This window comes from Buteo buteo, chromosome 13, assembly GCF_964188355.1.
Source record: "Buteo buteo chromosome 13, bButBut1.hap1.1, whole genome shotgun sequence".
In the NCBI taxonomy this organism is placed as follows: Eukaryota; Metazoa; Chordata; class Aves; order Accipitriformes; family Accipitridae; genus Buteo; species Buteo buteo.
The window spans coordinates 27,096,491-27,123,769 of NC_134183.1; the positions used below are offsets into that span (position 1 = coordinate 27,096,491).

The window sequence follows — 27,279 nt, forward strand, 5'->3', positions numbered from 1 at the left end:
ACTGGAAGCCTAGTTAATGCAAAGTGTAAGTAAGAAGACAGCAATGAGAAACAGATGTTACAAAATTTCACAGTCAATTATTTAGTTTATACTTCTTTGTAAAAGCTGTGTTACTGTCCGACTACATATATTCAAATGTTTTATAAGAATTCTTTAGATGGAAAGCTACAAAATACTATTTTTTGTGCTTTTTTTTAACAGATCTTTCAGTACTTTTCCATCTTGGCACCCAGTAACAAAGCTGCATTACGTCCCTCTATAATTTCCCCTTTTTATCATCTCCTCTAGTACTGACTAGTTTATCACTCTTCCAATTAGCAGAAGCAATTTCTGCCATTTCATTGTACAATCCCTTTTCTAGATCACATTAATAATATTGTAGTCCATAGGGGAATCTGTTGGCAGAATTCTGCGTGTTAACTTTATTCCTTTTTGTGTCAGGATTTAGAATGCTTCTTTGTTTCACAGATATTTTTATAGTGGTGTTGGTACCAAGAGAACAAACAGAGCAGTCATGGGGGCATGTTTATCTAAGTGCTGATTGATCTCTTTTTTTAATGTGGGTTTTTACAAGCAGGCCCGATGAAAGGCTATTTACAGGCTTTGGCCTTGATGTTGAAACATGCATGCTGCATCTTAAGCACCTACATCAAAGATAATTGTCAGAAGTGTTAAGTGAAGGCATCCCTCACAACTTCACACATCCAAGCCTGGAAACGCCAGACTCGTCCTTTCCGCAGCGCAATCATATGCAAGCAACTAAACTTAAAAAAAGAAAAGACCCCTCTCCAGTGCTAACACAGGTAAAAAGGTTCGTTTGAACTGTTTGTGCATTCTACTTCCACACACCGAGTGCAACTCCGTGGAGAAAGAGCATGCATTGGCAGGTGCCGCAGTCATACCAACGCAGAGCCAGGCCTACGCCGTTCCAAGGAATCGCACGGGCGCTTCTCTTATAGCCAAAAGGACAAGAGGATAATCAGTACCCCCAAAATTCTGAACCAACTAAAAACGCCAGAAGGAAAGATGAATTAATTACTCCCCTCCTGCCACAGGGGCAGTGTGCGGGAGGCAGCAGGGACGCCTAGGGAGCAGGCGGTCGCGTTTGGCGGAGAAGGGGCAGGAGGGGCCGGTGCCCAGCGCCCGTCCCTGCGGCAGAAGGGAGCCGGCGCCCACGCCCGCTTGCCGGCGGGGAAATCAAAGCACGCCCAGGCCAACGTGGCTGCGGCGAGGGTGCTCCCGGGGCCACACAAAACGCAAGCGTCACGCTGTCTGTGTTGAGGCGAATCAAAGGATCGCAGGTCAAAACCCTCTCACACCTCAGGCGAGAGGCTTGGAAACGGACCGTCCCACCTGTCCTCCCACCTCCCCTGCCCGCCTGCAGACCGCCCGCCCGCCCGCCCCGGGATAAATGGCGGCGGGCTTCCGCAGCTCCGTTGCGGCCGTGGTCTCTCGCTGCGGCGCCGGGGCCGAGGGGAGCGTCCCACCCACCCACCTGGGCTGCTCCACCAGCTGAACCGGGAGGGTGGCGGGGGCGTCCGCCGCCATGGCGGCTCCCCCCGCCGGCCGCTGGCTGAGGCGGGCAGCGGCGCGGTGCGGTGCGGCGGCTCCGGCTGCACCGCGGTCACGGGACAGGCAGACACCGTCCTTCCGGGCGGCGGAGCCGGCAGCCCGGCCTCCTGCCCGCCCCGGCCCCGGTGGCAGGGCACCCCTGAGGCGAGGGTGCTCAGCCCCCGGGCCTGTCTCGCAGGCACGTCGGCACCCCGCAGCCCGGGCGGCGGTGGGGCGGCTCTGCTCGCAGCTCCTCGCCCGCCACAGTCCAGATGTGACAGGAAAGCTGCTGCGATGTGTGAAGGAAATGGTTTTTTTCCTTCATTCCTGTCAGAATTTAGCTGTCGACAGAAAAACTCCAAAAACTGTCCCCGGCTGAGTGCGCGGAGCCAGGTGTAGGCTGCCCCGGCGGGCACCTTGCAGACCTGTGGGATTGGAGTCACCCTCGGCGCCGTGCATTGGGCCAGTGCCGGTTCTCCGGCAAAATGCACATGTAATGAAAACAATACATTGGCAATGCGATCCCCTACGGCATTATTCCCCCCCCCCCCTTGTTTTTTTCTGGTGTGTGGTTCTGCCAGCTTTCCTCAGACAAGCAGTCTGACAGCTCCTGTTTACCCCTCAAGATTAATGGCTGCAGTTACTTTGAGGAACTGAGCTTTTCAAATGCATTTACAAGCTCACTCACTCATTGTTATTGACTATTTTGGTGTATATCTTAAAGCCCCTAATATTCCACTGATGACACTTTAAGTGCTTGGACTGAGGGAAGCATAGTAACATTGAGATTTCATTGTGGATTTACATGGCTTTCTGAGGTAAAACTTTTCTTCCGATTAGTATGGTTGACATAACAGAAACACGGTTTTTAAGACTTAGAAGTAGCCATAGGAAAAAAAAAAAGAAAGACTGCCAGAAACTCTAACAACATAAAATGACGAACAACAAACATCTACGAGACCCAATAAATACCGCAAATGCGTCTAAGAGTCTGTGAGAACCACAGGCCTTGTGGAGACTTGTGGAAGGGTAAAGCTTGTCTGTCCGGGGTCTTTGCCTCACTCAGCTGGAAGGCAGCAGCAGAAATTAGCGTGTAAAAATCTTTAGAAAGCTAGTGCTTTGCAAGTCCCGTGTTTTTTACAGTTTAGGCCTTTTTAAATTGCTGCGACAGAATTATTTGCTTGTGGTAAAGGCAGCGCACGTAAAGCATTCAGCAGCACCGAGTGAGGCAAATACACCGCACTAAGGACTAAGCGACGCTGCGACCATCGGCGAGCGGCCGGGCTTTTCGAACTTGCCATCTAGAGACGCCCAGTCGCAAGACTGAGAGCTCCGCTACGGGAGCCGGGCTCCGCTACGGGAGCCGGGCTCGCAGCGCCCACACCCGCACGCACGGCCACCGGCCCCGGCGCCACCACGGCGCGCTCCGGGCTCCGGCCCGCAGGGGCGGCGGCCGAGGCGCGGCGCCGCCGGGGAGGCCCCGCCGGCCTCAGTGGGGGGGGGGCGAGGCGCTGCCGCAGCGCCCCGCCACAGGCGGCCCGGGCGGGCTCCGCCTGCGGGCCGCGGTTGCTAGGGGCCGGTTGCTAGCAGGGAGAGGAAGCCAGCGGGGTGGTGCAGCGCGGATTGGGCTCCGTGTGCCCCGGGCCGGGAGGCGGGAGGGGAGCGGGCGGCAGCGGGTTCCGGGCGGAGCGGAGCCACATTGGGCAGCGGCGCGCGGGGTTGTGGGAGAAGGGGCCGTCCCCGCTGCCTCCTCCCTCTCCCGGCCCCCTTCCCCTCCCCCCGCCCGTCCTCCGGCCAAGATGTCTGACATGGAGGATGATTTCATGTGCGATGATGAAGAGGACTACGACCTGGTAGGGCGCGGGGCGGCGCGGGGGGTCAGCGGCGCGGGGCGGCGCGGCGAGGGGCCTCGCGGGAGCGGTGCCGCTTCGGGCCGGCGCTGGCGCGGCGCGTCCGCCTCCCGTCGCCGCCGCCGCAGCAGCAGCAGTAGCCGCCCCGCCGGGTGCTGCCCCGTGAGGGAGCACTGACAGGATGAGTTTCCCTCCCGGGGACGAGGGGTGGTGGCAGCGGGCAGCGGCTGCGAGGGGCGGGTTCTGCTTTCGGAGCAGGCCCCGCCGGGCGCCCTGCCACCTCTCCGCGGAAAAACAGGCCAACTTCGGCCCCGAGAAGTTAGCTAGGCCCCGGGCTGGCCCCCTCGGGCCCAGCGAGCCTGCGCCCCCGCTTGTCTTCCACTGGGGTCAGGGTGAGGGGAGGGCTCCGGCGCGCTGCCTCCCTCCCTCCTCCTGCCTCTGGCCGAAGGGTCGGGCACGAAGTGAAGTCGTAAAGTTGTCTGCCCTCCTCCCCAGGCGCGGCTGCGAGAGGTCCTTGGGGTAGATGTCATTCATGTGCTTGCCTGAGCGTCAAACTGAGGAAAAAGTGGGGGGAAGAGAAAGGGGAGTGAGGAGAAATGGCCCCTTTCTGATGCAACACACCAAGAGTGTACTCTTTTTTAACTTTTTGCCTTTATAGTCTTAGTGAGATTTTTGCCCCCCTCCTCCCTTTTTTTTTTTTTAACTGCAGGGCTTGGGATTTTTCGTGTTGCGTCTAGTTACATTTTGACATCACGTTTTGTTCTAAGCTTTTACAGTTAAAAGAAATGCTGCTTGCAGTTAGCAACAGACCAATTTTGGGGGGGGGGAATTGGGAATATAATGGGATTGTTTTGATGTAATGAGTCTCCTTTAAATTATTAAAACCAAAATTTTTACACTGAGTAAAACATGTTGGGGCAGGTTAGTAAACCAAATAGCTGTCATATTTGAAACAAAAAATGTTTTCTGTGCTGTCTGATTAGTTGTAATTCTATCACTATTATCTTACATTGGAGCTTCAGGTGTGGTTGGTTGGTTTTTCTGCTTTTCTGAACTTTGCATAGTTTTTTAGAACAGAGACATTTTTTAAAAAAGCTGTGTATGGTTGAGGGTCATTCATTTCCGCTAAACCTGTATTTACAGTACTGCAGTTCCACTGAAAAACCCCAGACACTTGCTTTCTAATTATTTGATAATCATTGCTACTTATGAATTCACTTAAAGGACTTGTCTGATTTTATTTCAAATAGTTTCTAGGCAGTTTTTGTTATGAGCTGCTCAGAATGGCTCGATGACATTGGATATAGAATAAAAGCATCTGGTTTTAGTTTTGAGGTCTTTAAATTCACATAAGAGTGCTTGTTTGACATGCGTTGTCATCTTAACCTTATGAGCTGCTTGTGTCAGTATTCCAAGAACTGTTAGTGTTCCACTTAAGTCCGTGAATGAATTCACAAACTTTTAGAAACAAGGTTTCTGAAGGAAATACACTGAGAATATTAAAAAGATTTTGTTGGTCCAGTTTGTTCCAAAATCAATTTCCATTCATTTTCATTAACACTGAAATTTGTGTCCTGATTTAAAATACTGTGTTTATTTTTCCATGTGATACAATCAAAGGAATACTAAACACAGCAGAATTCATGTTGAATATCCATAATGTGAGAACTGGACATGTAGAGAAACCATTGGAATTGCATTTTTCAATCTTCAAATGCAGCTGTCTACATATAAATTTGAGTAAGGGTGCAGCATTATGTCAGTTTTCACCAAGAATAATTGCTGTCTAATCCTTTTTCCCGTGTTTCTTTTTCCTGGAGTACTTTTCTTCCTTGTTGGAAAAACCTTCCTGAAACTTCTTGCTTGTGGCAAATTTCAGCCTCTGACTGTTGTTACTTTTTCTGGAATATTTTCGTGGTCATTAATTACCACTAGCCCAGACATTTCAAAAATTTAAAAATACTGCTTGTAATAATTAGGAGCATGTTAAATTTTTCTTTTCATTATATAACTCCCATGTAAAGCGTCAAATAATACTTAAGCTGCATCTTTAAGTAAACCAGATTTTTTAAATTTAATTCGGATTTATAACTGATGGGACCCCCCCAGCCCCCTGCCCCAGAATTTAAGAATAAAAATATTCCAGCTAGACTAGTTTCAGCATTCTCGGACTAACAAACCATGTTTGGATGTTGTTTTCAAATGTGCTTGAGACTGTAATTGCAGTGTTCCACAAAATTGTTTTGGAAAATAGTTAAGGGCCCTGAAGACAGGGCCTGATTTCTTCCTTTCATGTTGATATAAATCTAAGTAAGTTAAGACTATAAGGGGATGCATGGTTTTCAAGTTCAGTGTAAAGGCTGCTGCAGAAGGGTTTGAAACAAAAAAATTAGTACAAGACAAAATACTCAGTAAGTACAGAATTGAAAATAAAAGAGCACATGTGAGTGTTGGTGAATATTTTTTTTTAAGCAATAGGAGGAGAGGCAGTAATTACAGAAACAGTTAATGAAGGAAGAAATAGCTGTTTTGTCAAAATACAGTATGGTGAAACTAGATTCAGCTTTCCCAGAGTAGCTACTGGCATAAAAATAGTAGTGAAAGAAAACTCTCAAGAAAGTTTTCATTTTGTCAGCTTTTATTAGAAGTGATTATGGCTGTTCCTCTTTAAATGTGCTCTTGACCTGCTGATTATGTAGAGCCAGTCAGTTAAATTTCCTTAAGTATGTAAATGTTTCACACTTGAACTGAAATGCGAACAGATATTCTGAAGGCCCAACTCTTTCCCAGCTTCATCATGGATTTTTGTATTATTAGAGTAATTACTCCACTGTCAAACAACTGAAGACTACCCACCTTACATATCATACTTGACTGTTTCTTCTTAGTTTTTCATTGGGTTAAAAGTCAAGGTTTCGCATGTAAATGACCTCAGTCACTCCTATAGAAGTTAACTTTACCTGTTGGAGGTCTTGATATCAGGAAAAAAATCCATTTATATTTATGGGTGGATGGACCTAGATTCACAATTTGCTAGTAATGTACAGTGACAGCCTTGATTACAACATGGATTATTCCACTTTATGCTTCAATGAACAGAATAATGTTTACTGGTCATTACGAAAACCACTCAATTTTAATTTCTAGTTTGGTGCTGTTAGGTGCCTTATATGATTTCAGTCCAGGTTCTTTTTACTAGTTTCAGCTTGAGGGTGGAGGAGAAAGAGGGAAGGACCATTGTAAATTCCATTTTTGTTTTCAGTCTCAGACAAAAAGCTGTGTTTAGAATTTACTTTGAGACTAAACTCAGCCGTTCTCCAGAAACTGATTCTTCCAGGCACAATGACAACACATTGACAGTTGTAATACATCTGCTTGATTTTTTTGTTTTGTTTTAAATAAATATAGAATTTATCTGTGGTGTTCTTAAGGAGACATCCTATTGTGTTCTGAAATTCAATTTTAATCTGCAGGAAGGATAGACAAATCTGTTTCCTGAGTAACTTGCCTTTTTATGTTATGGAGTTGTATTATTTCAGTGACTTCAGTAGAAGAGCTGTATACAGTTACAGTGAACAGCCAGGAGTTTGCACCCGGGTGAGATGGCTACAGGTTCACGAGGATTGGCATGGCTCAAATATGGGGAGCATGCCTTCAGATTACAGAGGATTTCCCTTTTCAGGCTGTGTTTATATTAGGAATTAGGCAGTCTTTTTATTTCAAGCTGTCAGAATGGCAGTTTAGTAAACGTGAATTGGTTCACTCTTTCTTTCCAACAGGGAGAAATACATACTCCATTTCAAAAGGAATTTCTATATGTTACCAAATTTGATAAGCAATCTCATCAGTAGACAGGGAAATTCTCCTAGCTCATACTGATGCATTTTTAATAGATACAGTTGAAATTTCATGCAGATATTGTCACCTCTTCCCAAGTCTTTATGTTTCATCATTTTAAAAAATATATATGTAAATTGCAAACATGAAAGCGATAATGCTGCAAAAAACAAGCATTCAGAACTAGGGAAATACCGAATCAAGCAGATCCACTTTACCCTCTTCTCTTTCTTTGTTATGTTTGATTACATTAGTATGTGATTTAAGAAAAAATAAATCAGTGAGCTTCACAGAGGACATAGGATATACTCTGACTTAATTACTGTTTCATATTTTATATGGATTCAGTGTGTGTCCTGATACTTATTTTATGTGTTCTCTTCAAACTCATCTTTAAACACAGAATTAATATATTTGGTGTTTATTTCTCTCACTTCCTTATGAGACACTGTGGTAATATTGAGGCAAAAATCATGAGAACAACTAGTAAGTAAATTCTTTCCATCTGAACATTGACAAGTGTAAGTAAATTCTGGGGTTTTGCTGGTGTTTTTTTTGTTTTTGGTTTTTAGTTTATTTTAGAGTTATTTAGCACGCTGTTCAGAACAGAGCTCCCCAGGATCTGATGTGCAGTTGGGTGTTAAAAGGAAGTAAATTAGATTGAACTTATGCTAAAACCTGGACTTTTAGAAAAGGATGCACATAACTATAGGAGAGCTGTGTGACAGAGGTAGAAAGAAGAGGCACTTCTTTTCAATGCTCTTACACATCATAATACCAGTTTCTTCTTTCTGCAGTCACCTGTCTTGTTTCTGTGCATCTTTCAACTTCTGCTTAAAAAAAATAAAGGCAGAGCACTGTCTTTCCATGGAACTGTACTGACCCCATTGCAAATCGCTGGCTTCACAGACTTCTTATTCCTGGTGTCAGCCCTGGTGTGAGCCAGCAGGCACTAGATGACTTGCAGAGTTAGTGAGTAGGAGCAGAAGAGCAGAGACACTTGGAATGGGGAAAAGAAAACCAGGACTCCCAATGCATGGTTGAGTGGTTTCAGACTTGCACAAATCAGACTCTTGTTTTTACTCTCACAATTTGTTTCTGTTCTTTTCCTCCTTACCGTTTTGCATTCCAGTCTGATGGCTTGCTTTATATTCATGTGCCCAGATACCTGTGGCACATGCACATAAGAAGCCGCAACTTGCTTTTTGTCCTTCTGCCTGGGGGCCAGGGGTCCAGAAAGAGCAAATGCAAGAAAAGTTGTACTTAATGCCAGGATGATGGTTGGTTTGTCACTTTTGCAGCCAGTGTGTATGTGCTATGTCAAAATACTGCATGTTCATTGTAGATGAAATGTTCAAGAAACTTAGCTGGCAAGCTAATACATTCATATATTGAGGAGTTCTCCCCACCCCCAGTTGGCCCTATTTGAGCATTTTTGTGTTGTTTTTTAAAAAAACGCAAACAAACAAACTGTGCCTCCCCCCCCCCCAACCCACATCACTAGTGCTCTTGCAAAATATCAGGTCTTCACTCCAAATCCTAGAGTTAGCAGACCTCCTAAATGCCATGGTTATGAAACAAAGTTAGCTGAAGTAAAATCAAATTTGTACCAGACTTACTCTCAGAAACAATTGCACTTCATAAAAAAAGAATGGTTTGAGTCAGCCCAACAGTTGAAATTTGGTAAAATTACCAGCAATTGAAAATTGACAGTAATAAGTATTGTTAACAATGTCCTTGAAGGATAAATTTCAACAGAAATAGAACTCTTTCTATTGTCCCTTTTGTCTGGAAAGTTATCCTCTGTATAGCTACTTTCCCTTTTTTTTAAAAAAGGTTTGCAAAGTAGGAGTTTGGTCCCTATACAGCTAGTGAATGATACACAGAGAAGCAAAAGTTTAGATTATTGCTCTACTTTCAATGCAGAGATTAGGGAAGTGCTTTAGGCAAGAGAGGAGACAAGAAAATTAGTAATTAAACAAAGGTTTTCACAAAATATTTATATCTTTGGTTTTGTACATGTTTAACTTTACCAGGTTGATGTGCCACTCTAATCTGCTAGAATACCACAAATATAGTGTTAAATGTCACTGATAGTGTTACAGTCTCCAAGTTCATGTACCTTATTCTGTCTCTGAGGAGAGGTGCTGTGCTTCAAAGCTCTACATAATCTCTCGAGACCACATTGACTAAGGCTCCTGCTACAGTTTTCTGAAACCGCAGCTGGGTTTCTTACCCTCCCTGGTCACCTGCTCTTCAGCCATAGCTCACCAGCCTCAGGACTGCGTCTGCCTAAGCACTGGCGGACCCATTCTGTCAAGCCAAGCAGGATCAGCCATCATGAAGGACTCATACAGCATAAAATGTTGAATCGCTGCAGTGAAGGGGAGGGGGGATGCTAGGACCAGAAATGAACAGGGAGGGTCGGGGAGTGCTGGATGCTCTTAACCTGCTTTTGCTGCTGGAGAAACTGCAAATGGATCCGTGCCCTAAAAAGGATGATTAAAGCTGACTCAGGTGAATTGTCTTCTCTGTGTGTTCATTTTAGAAGCTGATGCTTAATGTTTTAAAGCTGTTTACTATATGAAATGAATTTTGTGAAAACTTAATATGTAATGTAATAAAGACTTGTAAATTAAATTGGTTCCTTGGTACTAATTTAACTTTTATTAAAATTATTTGAAAGAACTATGTTCCAGGCAGAGTAAGCTACATCAGAGGTTTTACCTCCATTACAGTTGAGCCCGTGCAGTAATTTTTCTTCCCTCCAAAAAGTGATGTGATGGGATTGGATTGTTAATAACTGACTACATTTAGAATATGCAGGTTTTCAATGGAGCAATGCTTAAATAATGTCTTAACTTTTTTAACTACTTTTTTTTTAAAGCTGTATCATGGGTTTCTAATTTCATGAGTAATAATAAAAAAACCCCACTTTTTGTTTTGATCCTCTCAGGAAGGGAGAACTAAGTGGGTTTCAAAGATCAGCTCTGCATACTCAGACTTCTGTTGTTTTCATTTGTACGGATAGTGTTGATGTCCATTTAAAAAATCTTAATAAAAAAATTCTTAGGCCTGTTACTTTTTTTATGTCAGCTCTAGCTAAAGTATATCACACAGGTGCTTTTATATCTTGAAGTTATAATTAAGGGTGTTCTTCACTGTGCAGAATATTAGGTCTAGATGGTATAGTAGAGATTTTTAGAGTTATATAGAAATCCTTTTTGTAAACCTGATAGTTTTGTGCACTTTTATTTTGGTACTGCATTGTTTGATACAACAAACTTTCTACCTAAAAGGGTTGAGTTGGGGAAGTTGTTCAGGCAGGAGGCAGGGGTGTTAAAAATGAGGGTGAGGAAAGGTTAGGCATTTGATATCTGAGTTTATTGTTAAAAGAACTTTTCTGTTTTCAGTACTGGGAAGGAAATGCATCTTTTTCTTAGTTTGAACTTTGAGGATACAGCTTCACACTTTTCCTTTCCTCCTTTCCTTTTGCTTTTGGCAAAAGCCAGATGTTCTCACATTTGTATCATACTGCACTAAGCCATCTCTGCATCAAAAGAAGATAGAGTGCTGGTCCTTCTGAATTGATTGACACTGGTATAATTAGCACTGATGCTTAAATTAAGATGTAGTATCTACATGGTCAATCTTTTCTTTTTTTGATTGTCTACAGATTCACAGCATTATCTCATACTTAGTTCATGGTCTTAAAGTTTTCTTCACAGCCATTAAGTCTAGATATGTCTTTTAAAGTAAGCACCTTACATTACATTTTCCAGAAGTGGGAAAGCCCTCTCTCCCTTTGAGCCTCGAGTCCATATCAATATCCTAAATTTGATGTGAGGCAAATAGGCATCAAGTGAAGGAAAAATATAGCTGTGACAACATAAAACCCCTCCTTTGTATTTCAAAGTGTTTCCATTAGAAAAAAATTATCTCTAGACTTAACACTTATTCTTTATTATGTGTTAATATTAGGAAAACAGCTTTATGGGATATTTAAGGAGCATTGAGAAAAATAATCTGAAAAAAGGCTACCTGCCTGAGTCCACATCCAGAATCACTGCCAGAGCAAAGATGAGAATTCACATGTTTCTGGCTTTAGGCTAACAGAGCATATTGCTTCCTAAAAGGAATTAATTTAGTTTGCCTTCCTTTTATCTTTACAAATAGATACTTCCGCCAAAAATATTCCCCATTGTTCAAGTTTAGTATAAACAAGACATCAGCTGATTACAGGTATCTTAAATGCTATGTTTTTTAAGCTTTGGCAGCCTATATCTTCATAAGGTGCCTGATACGCTTACAGCTGTTGACATCATACGCATGTTCTTGTAGCTGCTCCATCAATGTTGGATCAATAGGGTAAAGAATTTACGAAAGCAAGCTAACCAAAATGAAAGTCTGCCCAATGAAATAAGACACTTGCTTCCTGTTTTCTTTGCAGTTTTCAGTATTAAGTTTATAGTTCTCTAGGAATTCAGAATACAGGTTTGTGGAATTCACTAGGCTTTTAAGTCCATTCATTCTCACTAAATACTAGTACTTCGTGTGAGTATAAGTAAATACATATATGAGCAACTTGCCTACATGTAACAAGTAGAAACATTAGCAGGTTGAAGGATAAATGTCTCAAGGACCGTGTTTAATAAAAATTTGGGCCAACCGTGAGCTCCCATGATTAATTTTTCCATTAGAAGTTCAGAAGACTTAAACTTTGAAAGATTTGCTTGCACTGTAGGGAAGAGAGCTAATTTAAAATTTCTCTTTTGCCTCACCCTTTTTTCATACCTTCCCTTGGTTTTGAAGGAGTCCATTAATATTAGCAATATATGAATGAACAAATGAACAAATCTGCCTGATGAAGTACAGTAAAAGAAGAAACTCTAACTTAAAGACGGGCACCTGACTATGCATTGTTTATATTGTTACAAGGGAAGGATACTCCGACAATACTAACTTTGAGATTTAAACAGATTCTGTTAAACAGTTCATCTCCTAATAGCTAAGCACTCTGTTGAGGGAAGTTGGCTTGGAAATGCAGAGGTGTGAAATATTTTTTACTCGTCTAAACTGCAAATGAAATTATTATTTGAGTTTTGTTAGTGTTTTGTAATTCAGACACACAACATTGTCCTTCAGCAAAAGAAGATAAAATACTTAGGGTTTTTTCATCAGAAAAAGCCTCAGTGCTTTTTTTTTTTTAATGAAGTAGTAATTGGTAGAAGTAAATTCTTCAATTTGTTTGGCGCTAGTGTACATGATGGGTAATTATTTGATTAAATTATTGTGCCTGTGCCCCACCCTACCTTCTTTCACAGTATCTTTAGCGTTTTCTCAATCATCTGCTTCTCAGCACAGAAGCAGCTGGTGTTATTGTCATTATTCTTTTTTTTAATTTCCCTAGACAAGTATGAATCGTTATGGCATAAAAAGGCAGATTAGGGAGAGATTCATGGAAGCATTTTATGTTCTCTATTGCTGAATCATTACTTGTGTGGCAGCTCAGCCAGAGTCTTTTCTGCGGATAGCAAAGGTCATGTAATAGAGCGCATTTTAGACTAGTGGCCAGCATGTTCTCTCCCCCATACAGAAATGACATATGCTATTAGGCATCTGTCCTTAAACACCAAAATTGGCAGAATTTTAATATTACAGTCTGTACTTGTCATAAAGGGAAAGTTGGTAGAGCTATGAGTTCATTAGTCCAGAAAGAAATCTGTTGACAGGCTAGTGTTGGTGGATGGTGAGGCTGGCCTAGTAATGGGAGAGAGATGAAATCATCGTAAGAGTCCATACCTGTTACTCTAAAACTGAAGATTTTCTTTTAATATACAAGCATTCTGTGTCAGTTTGAGCAATACTATATTTTGTCCATTTTCAGAAGAATATTAGATGTTCCGAACCTTTCCTTTTTTCTCTGCTTTTTATTTGGTTGTTTTTTTTTCTTTTTTCCTTAAAATACAGGAATATTCTGAGGACAGCAATTCTGAACCAAATGTGGATCTGGAAAATCAATACTACAATTCCAAAGCTTTGAAGGAAGATGATCCCAAAGCGGCATTAAGCAGTTTTCAGAAGGTTTTCTGTCTTTTTATTCTATCTCTTATTTTTATATTAATTCACATTTAAAAATATTTGCTTACCCTTTGAGTTATTTTCTGGAATTTTAAGAGTAATGTTTATATTTTAACTTACTAATGAGCTAAGTTTATCACTGGACAACTTAGACTCCTGGCTGACTGCCTTTCAGGATCATTCTTAGAGAGCATAAATAGGACATGGAATAGTCCTATCACAGAACTGAGTTTTTAATCTTAAGGATTTACTAAGTTAATTAAACAGTCCTAAGTGTGTTTTTATGTAAAAACATGTTTTTCAACTGTAGAAGCCAGAGCCATTAATTTTTTAAAATGAAATGGTGTTTTCCCCAGTGTCTTATGTAATGTATTATATTTGGGTTGATATCTGATTCCAAAGCTTTAAATGTATGAATACAAAGTGACACAGAGTTTCTTTCCTTCATGTCAGTTTTAAGTTTTTAATATTTGCACACTGCCACCAGAAAGCAATATGTTAGATGTAACTTTTTAAAGAAAAGATAGATTTTTGCATCTCTTGGCTTATTTATAGTACATAACAGTATTATATACATGACTTTAAAAGAAAAAACTTTCTAAAATTTTTACTTACAAAACATTCCCTTAACCGTGTTACATTAAAGCCTAGAAGCCTTTCTGATATGTGAAGAAACTAGTAATTCAGAAGTGTAAATTTTTGACTAATTTAGTCAAGGGGTGGATTGAGTCAGTTTTGCAGGGGGTGTCACAACTTTCTTGTGTATATCTATTTATGGAGTGGCATTAAAGTTTAGTGTTTGGTGTTAGACAACAAAACCAAAAAATCTATAAATAACAATTTACCCGACCTGCATCAGCCAGGTTGTGAAAACTAATAAGATACACACTCCTCACTAACTTTCTCAATAATATCAGGGAAGAGTAAAATTGAAGAACAGAGCAGAGTGAAACATTACTTTGTAAGGAACAAAGTGGGGGGGGGGGGGGCATGTATGGGATATGTACATTTTAAACAAGGTGCAAATTAATTTAAGTTTGAATAAAGCTTTTATAAATATTGTTTTAAAAAATTCTTCTATTTCAGGTTTTGGAGCTCGAAGGTGAAAAAGGAGAATGGGGATTCAAAGCTCTGAAACAGATGATTAAAATAAACTTTAAATTGGTAAGAATTACAGCTATCACTTGAGAGTAAATGGCATACATTTGCATTTGATCCAGACAATCTAAGTTGTTATTCTAATTTATGCCTATGACAACTAAATCTGCCAGAAGTTGTCTTTTGCGGCCTTTGATGGCTACTACAGACATGGCAGGGAAGCAGTGTGGTGGTTGCAAGTCAAAGGCAAAATCGATGCAAAATGGATGCAAAATAGTTGCTGCAGTCAGCTGATACTCTCTGAAAGTTTGAGGCTCAGTCGTTGCTATCCTGAGGTATCATACCGTTGAAACCGGTGATGTTTCTATATGTGTGTACTTCACCAGAACAAATCAGTGAAAAATTCATATGCTACATATGCAACCATTCCAAACAGTTGTATAGCCAACCCTCTTTTCTTCATTGAGATAAATATTTTAAATGTCTTTTCCATGCAGTCTTGCTGAAGTTACTCCCAATTCTGCTGCTTATGAATGAAGTGGTGATGTATAAGTTCCTAATAGCAACCACTACTGCATAGTCTTTCTGTTATGCTTTCTTTTCTTTACGTGTATTTGCAAGATAGAATTCAGTTTTTAATCATTAAAACAAAAACTACAATGTAATTTTGTTTGTCTTTCAGACTAACTTTCCTGAAATGATGAACAGATATAAACAGCTATTGACCTACATACGGAGTGCAGTTACAAGGAATTACTCTGAAAAATCCATCAATTCTATTCTTGATTATATCTCTACTTCCAAGCAGGTTAGATCATAAGTTCTTTCATCTTCATATTTTGCCTTTTTGCATTTTTAACTATGGACTTTTTTGTGTATGGTAGTCTGTTAGCTTTGGGGGTTTTGATCTTAATAGAGAACATTTGCAGTATTAATTCATTGTTGTATGTTAAAATTTATTTCCCACATTTAATGGATTCTATCAACACAGATAACTTCTCATAAATTTGTCTTTTTTGGCAATATGTACCTTGGATTTCTATGCTAATAGTAAATACTTTTTGGTTTTTTTTTTTTCCTAGCATAGTAGCTACACACTATAAGTGCCTTCTCAAATATAACTTGTAATTAAACAATACCTTTTTTGGGAGGGGGAGGGGGGCGAACCTTTGAAATACTTTGCAATAACGTGTTGGTGTTAAATACTACCTGTCTTTGGGTGTACTGTGCAAGCTAGGTACATGTTCATAGATACACAGCCCAGCTCCTTTTCTTTTGTGGTGTTGTAGAAGCTTTACAGAGTAGAAAGCTCCCCTGACTACCTGGAAGTAGCACCTACATGTGGAGGATCACTGGTCTTTAGCGATTACTCCTCTGTCATTATCAGAGTCCTTCCTGTCCTGCCACTTATAGGAGATGAAAGTTTAATAGTTCAATGATGGTTTACTCTTAAGGTCTAAAGGATGTCTTAGACTATACCTTGTTGGCAGAAGTCACTGTGTTTGGTCTAAATGCAGTTGGAGCCAGACTTGGAGGGACAATCTGGAAATCTTAACTTGATATGTATAGCCGCAGATCTGTTATCCCCAAAAGAACAATGGCCATAAACAATACTAATGCATTCTCTGTAGAACCTTTGTTAAAGGTCACACTCAGCACTTGGATTTCCATTTTGGATGTTGTGTTTTCAAGTTTTATGCAAAGAATCAGTTTGATGTGCTCCAGAGCTTTCTTTCATGCAGTGTTAGTAGTATAGAAAGGAGAAAGCATCTTTTCCTTTGACCATTTCTCTCTCTTGTAAATTGTACTTTCTTTTTGATATGTAAATTATTTTTGGTTTTCTCCTTTTAAGTAGGAGCAATGTTGCCTGTGTTTGTCTTTTGTTGCACAACATAAGAATTTTATTACTTGGTTATATAAGATGGGCTTGTATAAGGTGGCTTTCATTTTTCACTTGCATAAGTGGTTGCAAATCTTAAAATGTGAATACTTTTAAATTTATCTTGTATAAGAAAAGCAAGTGTACTTAGTTTTGTTAGTTTAGAAGCTCTTTACAATTTAAAAGCAGACGTTCAATGAGATGCAGATATCTTATTTTGAAGTTCAAGCATGCACTTATAGTTTGTTCAGATTGACTTTATTAACAGGTACAAATTTGCTGTTTACAATTATAGAATTCTGATTTTTTATGTCAGATGGATTTGCTTCAGGAATTCTATGAAACAACACTTGAAGCTCTGAAAGATGCTAAGAATGATAGATTGTGGTTTAAGACAAACACAAAGGTAAAATATGTAACTTACTGTTTTTTGCTTTTGTTTGTGACACCTTCAGCTAACTCTTAAAAACAATAATTGCGAAATCTTAATAGACCTTAGTACTTCAACTTTTTTTTCATTACAGCTTGGCAAATTATATTTAGAACGAGAAGAATATGGAAAGTTACAAAAGATTTTGCGTCAGCTGCATCAGTCATGCCAGGTACCTTTATATTCTAAATCACTGTAGCTTAGTAAACAACATCGATTTTTTAATTTTTTTTTTAACATCTGTTGTTGGCCTTTGAGGCATGTTGCTGAGCTTTAGCATAGAGGGAAGAAATATTGTGTCTGCTTTGATTTGTTACCTGTTTGATCACATGAACAAAAAGTGTTTTACTCCTTGCTTAAAGATGATTTTTAAAAAATTATTCACAACTGCTGATTAAGTTTCCTTTTAGTCAGGTGCAAGGATGAGAAGCACATATGAATAATCCACAATGCATAGACAATCATTTTAAAATATAGTGAAGATTACAAGTGAGCTTTACTCATAACTGAAAGTACAGTTGTTACTTTCACATTTGGGGCGGGGGGAGGGGTGTGGAAATTAGCCACACAGCCTGCTGTGCTTGTTTGTGTCCCCTTTTCTTCCTCCAGCATGGAAAATGGGTTACAAATATTTGGGAGATGGTTCTGTTATAGGCAGCAGAAGAGTCGTATGTATTATCTCGCTATATATGTATGTATGTCAGTCACTGCATTTATATACTGAGAGTGTGGTTTAAGGAAGGTGGAAAAGAATAAAGGGCAAAGTTCTGAGGAAAACATTTAATTAAACAAAAATACTGACTTTTTAAATGAATGGCTTCAGAACTTGGCCTGCGATAAGTTCTTTGAGTATTATATTTTGTGTTACTTGTTATATAAAAATTTTAAATTTTTAGGAATATCCTTACTTCTGACAGGAAATTATTGAGAGTATTTGGTAATCAGTTTTTTACTAGTATAAAACTGAAATCACTGTTCTCTTAAAATTTCACAGTATTTATTACTTAATCTATCCTAGACTGATGATGGGGAAGATGATCTAAAAAAAGGTACTCAACTATTGGAAATCTATGCTTTGGAAATTCAAATGTATACAGCACAGAAAAATAACAAAAAACTTAAAGCACTATATGAACAGTCATTGCACATCAAGTCAGCCATTCCTCATCCACTGATCATGGGAGTTATCAGAGGCAAGTTAATCTTGAATTTTTCATTTAACTTCTGTTGCATAAATTTGTTTTATGAAAATCTGGTAATTAATGTTTTTTCCAGTTCCAACTATAAAGACAGAGGATCCTGTAGATTCAGAGGCAGACAAACTGTATGTGAATAAAGGACTACAAATGCAGTGGCTACAGTCTCATCGTTTAATGTTTGCCTCCTGTAGGACTTCAGCTCTGCTCTTCTGGTGCCTAAGTACCAGATGCACTGGTCAGGAGGACAGGACAGTTGGCTACATATAGCGTAGGAGAGAAGCAGTAGAAGAACAAGAGGAAGACTTGAGCTGTTTGACACCATGGCAGGCAACAAAGGATAAATGCAAAGGCATTTGCAAAGGATAAAAACAAAGGCTTGACAGGACTGCTAGCAGAAGGGACTGCTATTTCTGCAATCCCCTTTTGTAAATTTGTGCTTGATGTCTCACCTCACTAAAATTCATCAGGAACTGAAGGGCATTAAGATGTGTTTGAAAATATTACTCATTATCCATAATGATGAATTATAGTGGAAACATGCCGTGTGTCTTGAAAAAAACTTTCTCCAGAATACTGTTGTGCCTTCCCTCTTCCCCTGCTGTAGGTACTTGCACAGACAATCAGGCAGCAGTGGGTACTTCAGAAATAAAAGGAGATATAGAGTATTTCTCAATTTTTCTGTATGGTTTTGCTCAACAGATAGGGAAAATTCCATAAATGCAGGAAGTCTGTTATGGAAATAAATTCTATTTCAGTTTTTACAGTATTTTAATATAAGGTTAAAATAATTATTGGCTGTGAGGATCAGTGTTCTTTTAGATTTATGGTGTGGGTTGGGTTTTGTTTTTTCTTCTTTGGAATGAGTTTATTAAAATGGCAGTGCCGTATGTGAAGGCCCTAATGCTTTTTTTTTTTTTTTCCCCCTAGTGATTTTAGAGATGAAAAGACTCCTGAAAATATTTCAGTAATCTATTTAGAAATAGCATGGAACTTCTGAGTACAATTATTGTAGTCAGCAACAAGCACGAAGTGTTCCTTTTCTCTTCATCTGTGTTTTCTTTTCAGAATGTGGAGGCAAAATGCACTTAAGAGAAGGAGAGTTTGAAAAGGCACATACTGATTTTTTTGAAGCATTCAAGAATTATGATGAATCAGGGAGCCCAAGAAGAACCACTTGCTTAAAATACTTGGTCTTAGCAAACATGCTCATGAAATCTGGAATAAATCCATTTGACTCTCAGGAGGTATATTTTTTTTTCTTTTTTCCTTTTCCCCCACGCTTTTCTGAATTGATGGGGAAATTACCCAGAAGACAAAAATGGAAAAAAAAAATATTTAAAATCTAAACATGCATATTATGCTTTCTGTTCTGTGTAGGCTAAACCATACAAAAATGATCCAGAGATTCTAGCAATGACGAATTTAGTAAGGTAAGATTTTAATTTTTCTGGAGAAGAGAATGAAAAATAAAAAGATGTAGTGTCCAAACCAGAAACAGAGTATTTTTAGAGATGGCTTTTCTCTGCACAGCTAACACAGTTACTTCATAAATATTGGGCAAATATTTGTAGACTGTTTTTCTTAAGAAACTTTTATTTACTATGACATACCAAAGTATCTATACTATACCAGGTAGGGGTACAGAAACATTCTATTATGTTCTGCTATGCTGAATTTCTTACGCAGTGGCAAAAACCTCATTTCTTCCCTTAAATAAAGTTGTCCCACCTTGTCCTGCAACTGGTCTTCAGGGTTTGGCTGATTATATATGAGAAACTGAGATGACTGACATCTCATACCAAAGGCAACAGAATAATTGGATGCATGGTTAGGTCATGATTATTAAAGGAGTGTCATAATTAACTGAACTCTCAAGTGATCTCCCCTATCCTTCAAACATATGTGAAAATCAAAAGAAGGCATCATTACCTCTTAGAGGCAACTGTGATGTGAGAACTTTAGTGTATTAAGATCATCAGGGAAAATAAATTGAACTCGGGCATTTTTTGTATACTGTGCTTTGAAGCTAACCTATTCCATCCACTCTACCCCGCCTTTGCTTTATCAAGTAAAAGAAATCAGCAATGCATAGGAAAACTTTTCCCACCTTTTCATTATGTAAAAAGTAATGCCTGCTCACATTTTGCAGTACACAGTTGATCTCGTGTTGGAACAAACCTTGCTCTGATACTGCTATGGTGCTGTACCATTGTATGCATACACATTGTTTCTGAAAGTGAGGGTGTTCATCCATTATTGACATAATGATGAATAAATGACTTGGCAGTTTATTAAGGGACTATTTCCAATAATTCCACTTTAGACATGTCTTTCCTACTTCACTGTCATAGTTTCATGTGAATTTGAGGCAGAAGGAACTCCAGATGGCCTTACCCAATCTGATTTTACTCATATTCCTAATTTATATCTTTTATCTTGACATTGAGTATAACTGCTTCTTTAAAATTAATAATGCAATTAAAGCAGTATAGGTAAAAAGTATGCAGAAGATAAAATCAATTCCAAAGATTACAATTATGTTTTTAATTCTTCCTGTACTCTACATTGGGAACTTGAATGTTTTACAAATGATAAAAAGAGGCTTCTGGAATAAACAATAAAATATACTTAACTGAAATTCCTTTTATTTATGAAGTAAAATTTACTGGGTTTGTGTGATACAGTCCATTCTACTCCTATAACTCCGTTTATAAACTCCTCAAGTTCCCCCTTGAATGTAACAGGTCTTTTTCTTGCCCATTTTACTGACAATAAAGGATGACTTTTTTTGACAAGTTTAAAAACAATTTGAAAATCTACAGAGACTATGAAGGAAAAATAAATGTTGGTTTTAAAATCTTTGTTGTTAGTATTAAACAGAAGTTGAAAGCGTGTATTGAACACTGTGTCTTTTGGGTTAAATATTGATAGCCTGTAGCTTAATATAAATTACTGTGTAAGTTTGATTAGTTAGTAGATAGTCCCTATTACAGCTGACTCTTTCTGTAAGAAAAGATGATAGATTTGAAAGGTAAAACCATTATATTTCAAGAAAAAGATCTTGTTTCAGTGGTTACAGCACTTACCTTTAAATGATGCTGTGGTGCTGCTGCTGAACAACAGGTGTCTAAACCTACCTTCTTTTTGTAATCCTTTCTCAGATAACAAGATTGACTAGTTAAACAATACATATACTAAAAATAAACTATAAATAAAAATCTAAAATAATATTATGCCAGAATTACTGATGGTTAATCATGGAAGTCAGGATTTCTTCCATCTTCCAGTATTTTTAGAATTCAGCTTAAGACGGACATTCTAGAAACAGCAACAGCCCTCTAGACTCATTTTAGATCTTACTTGTTCCACAAAGTATGGCTTTATGAAGCCAAAATTCAAGTAATGATACTTTTCAAAATTGGCTATTTTTATGGTCTAGGCTTTTTTAAAGAATAACTTCTTAAATACAAAAGTTTTGAAAGTAGAGTACACTTGTGGAATAACTGAATGTTGACACTAAACTTTTGTAAATGCTATTAAAATTGAAATAGGAGAAAGGCAATTTCTGTTGCATCTAATCTTGAAATAGTTTTTCCTCATAAAGGTTCTGAATATAATTATTTGCCACCAACACTTAATACAGGGTTTTTTTAGAAGATGTAGAACACAGTCTTATGAGTCTGTTTAACTTTTAAAAATAATAATTCAGTCTCTTGGTTTTTCTGAAGTGCCTATCAGAATAATGACATCACTGAATTTGAGAAGATTCTGAAAACAAATCACAGCAACATCATGGACGATCCCTTCATAAGGGAGCACATTGAAGGTATTTTTGCAGGCTATTTGCAGGCTATTTTAATCCTTTTTGGTTTCACTACTTGGTAAGCTTCTTCCCCCCCCCCCGGTTTTTTTTTTCCTCTTCTTGGCAAAATGAGAGTTCTTTGTAAGTACTTGTGGACGATTCCTTTACTGTTTTCAAGTTCTTTAGAAGTTGGTCAAGGCCAACGTGCATCCAGGCATGTAGAATGACTGTGAAGAATTGCAGGAATGATGGAAAAAGTTCTAGAGAGTGGATATTCTAGGATAGTATCTGTGGTGGTGTTAGGCGCTGAATATTTTGAGTGGTGATTTTTTTTCCATTGTAGGGATTAAATGAGGGCAGCCATTACTTGTAAAGGTTGTTTGTGTCAGTCAGATGTCAAACATCTCAACAGTTAGATGTTTGCTAGTTTATAAGGTTAATTTTTGGCTTCAGATTAAAGACAAAATGTGTAGACAATGTAATGAAGGTTGCATTAATAAATGTGTAGTAGTAAAGTATGTAACAAGATACATAATTCTAATGTTCATGTTGAAAACAATGTTTGGATTTATAGTATCTATACTTAATAAAACAGGACAACACACTAACACATGCCCTTCTGTTCCATTAAAATGACAAAACAAAGTTACCCCCTGCATTTGTCAGGTATCTGAGAATTTAGAAGTCTCTTCATTTGAATATAGTGTCCAGTTTTTCAGATAACTGCTGTTTTCATCAAGAGAGGGCTTACTGTGGCATTGCAAGATCATTTAGCTGGATAGTTACATGAAAGAAGACGGTTAAATCCAGAGACCTGTTTTTCTTACACTTCTCATTTGTAAAAGAGAACATGGCAAACAGCAGGGGAAACTAAATATAACCCCTCTACTGCTGTTACATGTTGACTACTGGTAAGCTTCAAAGTCTTGTAGGGAGACTAAGATTAGAGAGATGGATGCTTATGGAAGAAAGTATGACAGAACTCGAAAGCAAGAGGAGGACAGTTGAATCAAAGGATGGAAGAGAATTTGAGTTTCACCCCTTATATGATAATAGTCTGCTAGTGATATCCAGGGGGGAAAAAGACATTCACATCTTTTTCACTCTGTAGTGATACAGAATGTGTCTTCCTGGTTATGTTTACATACCCTGCTTCATTGTTTTAATCTCCTTAGTTTTATTGACATACATAATCTGGTCTTCAGTATTATTTTTCATTATATAAAGAGTCCTTGTGTAACTAGTTAGGTAAAAAGGGATCTAGTTCTTTTTCCATTAATTTACAGTTGTAACTTATGCTTTCATTTTATCCAAATTTTCTTTACTAATGTAAAAATTTCTAAAACAATGGCTGCACTAAGCAAAATCAGCCACTTCATGCAGACTCCGTTTTATACTTCTTCAGTTCCTGGTCATAATTATACCATTAGGCCTTGATCTTTTAACTTGAAATGTGAATATTCCCCATGAAGTTAAATGCATGCAGACTTAAGTTTCACTTAAGAATACCTCTTTTCACTTTTGTACAAGGCGAGTATTCTAGCCATAAATTAGAGGGACAGACATACCATGCAATAATATGTATGATTTATCCAATTAGTTTGAATAATTTAAATTTTTACCAGGGAATATGTTGCTCCATGTTTAAACAGCTTTCAATTCTATCTGTCCATCTTCAGAGTTACATATTGCTTGGATCCCTGGAAAAAGAGGGTCCCTTTATTTTGCTGTGCTTCCTGACCTCACTGAATTACTACCTTAAAAGATCATGGTATTTAGGATATCTTTGTATATGGAGCTGTATTGCATCTTTATTTCAGTACTGTTGTTTTTACAGTATTTATTTTTTCTTCTCTTACAGAGCTTTTGCGAAACATCAGAACACAAGTGCTTATAAAATTAATTAAGCCTTACACAAGAATACATATTCCTTTTATTTCTAAGGTATGTGTCAGTGCAGCCTTGCATTTGCTTAAGTAAATAATTAATTGTGAATAAAAGCTCTTAAATAAATACATTGCTTCTGGAAATAGAACACTTAAAATACAATCTGAACTGTAAAGTAGTATTGATGCACTGCTGGCAGCTTTGCAGTGCGAAAATGTAGATTTCAAGTGTCGTCCCGATGCTTTTTATATTATGTACTATGATATACTTCTAAAATACTGAGTTAACCATATTCTACTTGCTGTAGAAAAGCACTTTTCTGAAGAGAAATATAAAAAGTTAAATTTGTATAATTCAAAATGTAATTATGAATGTAAATTTTATGAACATAAAAATCCCAATTTTAATTCCTTTTGTTCAAAAGATATTTTCAGATGTCTGTGTCATACAAGTTATGGAACTGTGGTAATAGAACAAACCAACTATTATACTAGAATTACTGATTTAATTCCCTAATCTGGAAAGAACAAAATCAAAACCCATTGATAATACATGACAGTTTCATTTAAGTCTGTGATTTTTCTTGCAAAAATTCACAGCATTCCAAAATATATCATGAAGTATTAGAGAGGCCTATTTTTTTATGCCTAAATTCTCTTTAGAGCTCTGTATGCTTTTTTTTTTTAAGCTAGCCTTAACATTTGTAGAACTTGCTTGAGCCAGAAGGTGCAATTAGCCCTCTATATGATTTTGATTACAGACCCATTCTTTTCTGATAATTATTGTTTTATTTTATTTCCTGGTTTTTTTTTGATGTTTTGGAGTTTGTTTTTTTTTCTTTTCAGTAAGTCAGCAAAGGAACTCATTTCTGGAGCTTCCAAAAATTCAGTTCAGCCTTTTCAGCCTTTTCTGAGAGGTTGTTGATCTCTTGATCATTGGTCATATATACTTAAGATGGAGTTCTTTTGCTTGATAGATTGTTACTGAATTGATACTTTTGAACAGTAAGAAATTGAAATAAAACCAAATTTTGTATATGAAAATAAAGATTGGAAGGATTTAATGTTGCAAAACAGAGTAGCAGCATAATGAGTTTTTTCTTTTTCTTTTAGGAGTTAAACATAGATGTAGCTGATGTGGAAAGCTTGCTTGTGCAGTGCATATTGGATAAGTATGTGTTTTATCCTTGATTACTGATCTTTGGTTACTTTAAAATAATCAAAGTATACAAGAAGCAACAAAATAATATTTTTGTGCATTGTGACCTTACTGGTTGATTCTAGAACCAAAAGGTAATGATGCTGACTTTGTTTGGATTTGCTTGGCTTATGAGCAGTAAAGTATATTTGCAAGATGTGAGCCAAGAAAATTATACAGAGAGATTGAGTGGCATGTTTTTACTTTAATTTTGAATTATGTAATAAATTACTTGAACTGTTACGAAATTATGAAAATTGTTATCCTTAGTAATTGCTGCTTATACCCATGTATATTTTTGAGTACACTTTCAAGTCAACGAATGAGTAGTCTGCTCTCCGACTGGAGAAACTTCACTACAATTTGTAATTTTTTTTTTTTTGGAGGGTAACTTGTTATATCTACTAGGAAAATATAATCCATACGTGGGTTTATATTTTAATTTCTTTTTACATAAAATCTCCTTTTTTCATGATTCTTTGACTTTAAAGAACTGTTTACCTCATATTGTGTCAGAATTTATATGTGGGTCATAGCTACACAGACAAAATATGCATTGCCCAGTGAATTAGTTCATTTGATTCCCAGTCATGATGACAACTAAATAGGCAGTACTACCCAGGACAATATATGATAAAAGTGCTGAATTCTGAAATGGACTTTGTGTCTCTTGTATAAGAAGGCCTCTTATTTTAACTCTTGATTTATTGTTAGCTCCTATTTCCATGTGCATTAGCAATTTATAGTTATTTATTTATTTACTTCTAGCACTATACATGGCCGAATTGATCAAGTCAACCAGCTCCTAGAACTGGATCATCAGAAGAGAGGTGGTGCACGGTATACTGCATTAGATAAATGGACCAACCAACTAAATTCTCTCAACCAGGCTGTAGTCAGCAAGCTGGCTTAACAGAAAACAAGCTTTTACAAACATACTTAAGGCAACAGTGCAGTGATGTAAACCTTAAAAGAACTGGGAATGGCAAAACTACTGTCGGTTGGTGTGCCCTGAAATTATTGGAGTTATGGCAGAAGTGCTTTTTTGATCAGCTGGTTTGTGTTTTGCTGCTGCATTTATCCCAAGAAAAAAACAGCTTTAATCTCCAGAAGAAAACCAAAATGCCACGGGATTTATGCTGTATTGACACCTTGCCCTAAACATACAACATCCTAATAATTTGTCAAAGGGCAGTTAATGACCAGAGAGAAGATTTTTGTCATGATTTTAAATACACTGACACGTTACTGTTGGTTAAATTTAAACATGTTTTACCTGCAGAAATTCTCTCACAGAAATAACCTGCAATAACTTGAAATGCATACCCTTTTGAACACTTCCTTTTCTCATGTATAAATTGAAATGTTTGCTGCATTTTGCAAAATGTCAATTCTCCAAAAATGTGTCCGTATATTTCTGTACCTGCAGTGTAGTAAAGGTTTAGAAGAAACCCCATAATTATAGTGGCATACTGTCACTTAGGTTTCAAGCAGCAAAATAAACAGTGCAGTTCAGAAATTGTACAGTTTGTTTCTTGATGTGCTTTCATTACACTTGATTTTTACTTTTGTTATTTTTAAAAGAAAATAGGTATTACTTCATCCTCACCTCACTTATGAAGGACAATATGGAGATTTTGAGTCTAAATCTTGGTATATGTGCTGTATGTGCTGTTGATTTTTCTTTTTTCCTTTTTTTTTTCCCCTTGAAATAGTTAAATGTAAATACTAAAGAGTTTAAAAGCTGACATTTAGCAGTCTTGCTAACTGACTTTTATCTTGCAAGGTACCAAACTATTATCAGTCCTGTCTAGTTGGTGTTGGTGGGTATTTGGCATTTCTCAGGAATATGCTAGTGTTTTATTTTGGTACTTCAAGAATACAGGTTTGCCAAGCAGTACCCTGGGAATAGAAATGCAGACCCTGATTGTTATCTCTTTGCCTAATCTGTGGTCTTTTTGACCGAATTCAGTGTATATAAAATGACACTGTGTGTATAGAGTGGGGACCAAGTACAGTGACCTCAGTAATAATGGAATCTGTTCTGTCTCAAATGTTTGATTGTACTGTATTCCCCTCAGAGCTGCTATTCAAGTCCTGAAGTCCTACCACACAGTAGGCACATGCCTTTCACGTCCTAAGGTTTTGGGATCATCAGATCCATTTAAAATATAGAGCTGCAGTGTTGACCACAGCAATTTTTCTTCCTGTAGCAGCTTGTCTGGAGCTGACAGAAAAATTACGTTGCAGGTCTCAGGAATGTAGAAGAAATTTTGTAGGGTCACTTCTTCCGTAACTGCAAGTACTCCATTTTAAAGCTGAGGGTATGGTGTAATGGTGTACGAAGCAGTGCCACACACAGTCATTGTTATAGTAGAAGGAAAAATGTGTATGTAGAGCAATTAACACCACCCCAAAAATAATGAAAAATAAATGACACGTGTCCATTATATACATGCAAGACAGCA

The 27,279-nt window shown here is 38.2% G+C and overlaps 2 protein-coding genes across 5 annotated transcripts in view; one reads left to right on the top strand and one right to left on the bottom strand.

Annotated features, from left to right (window-relative positions):
* GALK2 (galactokinase 2) overlaps window positions 1-1,652 on the bottom strand; it is a 50,316-nt gene extending 48,664 nt beyond the window's left edge. The window contains exons 1-2 of one of the 3 annotated variants that reach the window (XM_075045219.1): window positions 1,496-1,602; window positions 850-952 (exon numbers count right to left, since the gene is read on the bottom strand). In XM_075045219.1, the coding sequence (XP_074901320.1) occupies window positions 850-881 (32 nt within the window). In that variant the 5' untranslated portion in view covers window positions 882-952; window positions 1,496-1,602. Of the gene's footprint in view, window positions 1-849; window positions 953-1,495 lie in introns of all 3 variants that reach the window. The other 2 variants (XR_012652799.1, XM_075045218.1) reach the window with 2 other exon arrangements.
* A 1,647-nt stretch (window positions 1,653-3,299) lies between these two features.
* On the top strand, window positions 3,300-26,335 carry COPS2 (COP9 signalosome subunit 2). 2 transcript variants are annotated; one of them, XM_075045220.1, is made up of 13 exons: window positions 3,300-3,404; window positions 13,209-13,322; window positions 14,406-14,483; window positions 15,100-15,225; window positions 16,592-16,702; window positions 16,821-16,898; window positions 17,745-17,919; window positions 18,991-19,169; window positions 19,303-19,355; window positions 21,654-21,751; window positions 23,589-23,671; window positions 24,727-24,785; window positions 25,580-26,335. In XM_075045220.1, exons 1-13 carry the CDS (start codon window positions 3,351-3,353, stop codon window positions 25,722-25,724), a joined length of 1,353 nt encoding a protein of 450 aa, XP_074901321.1. In that variant the 5' UTR covers window positions 3,300-3,350; the 3' UTR covers window positions 25,725-26,335. The 2 variants fall into 2 exon arrangements, with proteins under 2 accessions (XP_074901321.1, XP_074901322.1); XM_075045221.1 differs by having other exon boundaries at window positions 3,301-3,404; window positions 16,613-16,702.
* Window positions 26,336-27,279: the final 944 nt, after the last annotated feature.

What these genes read in the sequence shown, in the direction of transcription:
- COPS2 (XM_075045220.1), top strand. Translation starts at nt 3,351, where the DNA reads ATGTCTGACATGGAGGATGATTTCATGTGCGATGATGAAGAGGACTAC. An exon ending in ATCCATTTGACTCTCAGGAG is followed by an intron (nt 19,170 to 19,302) that starts GTATATTTTTTT and finishes TGTTCTGTGTAG; the next exon opens with GCTAAACCATACAAAAATGA. An exon ending in ATATTCCTTTTATTTCTAAG is followed by an intron (nt 23,672 to 24,726) that starts GTATGTGTCAGT and finishes TTTTTCTTTTAG; the next exon opens with GAGTTAAACATAGATGTAGC.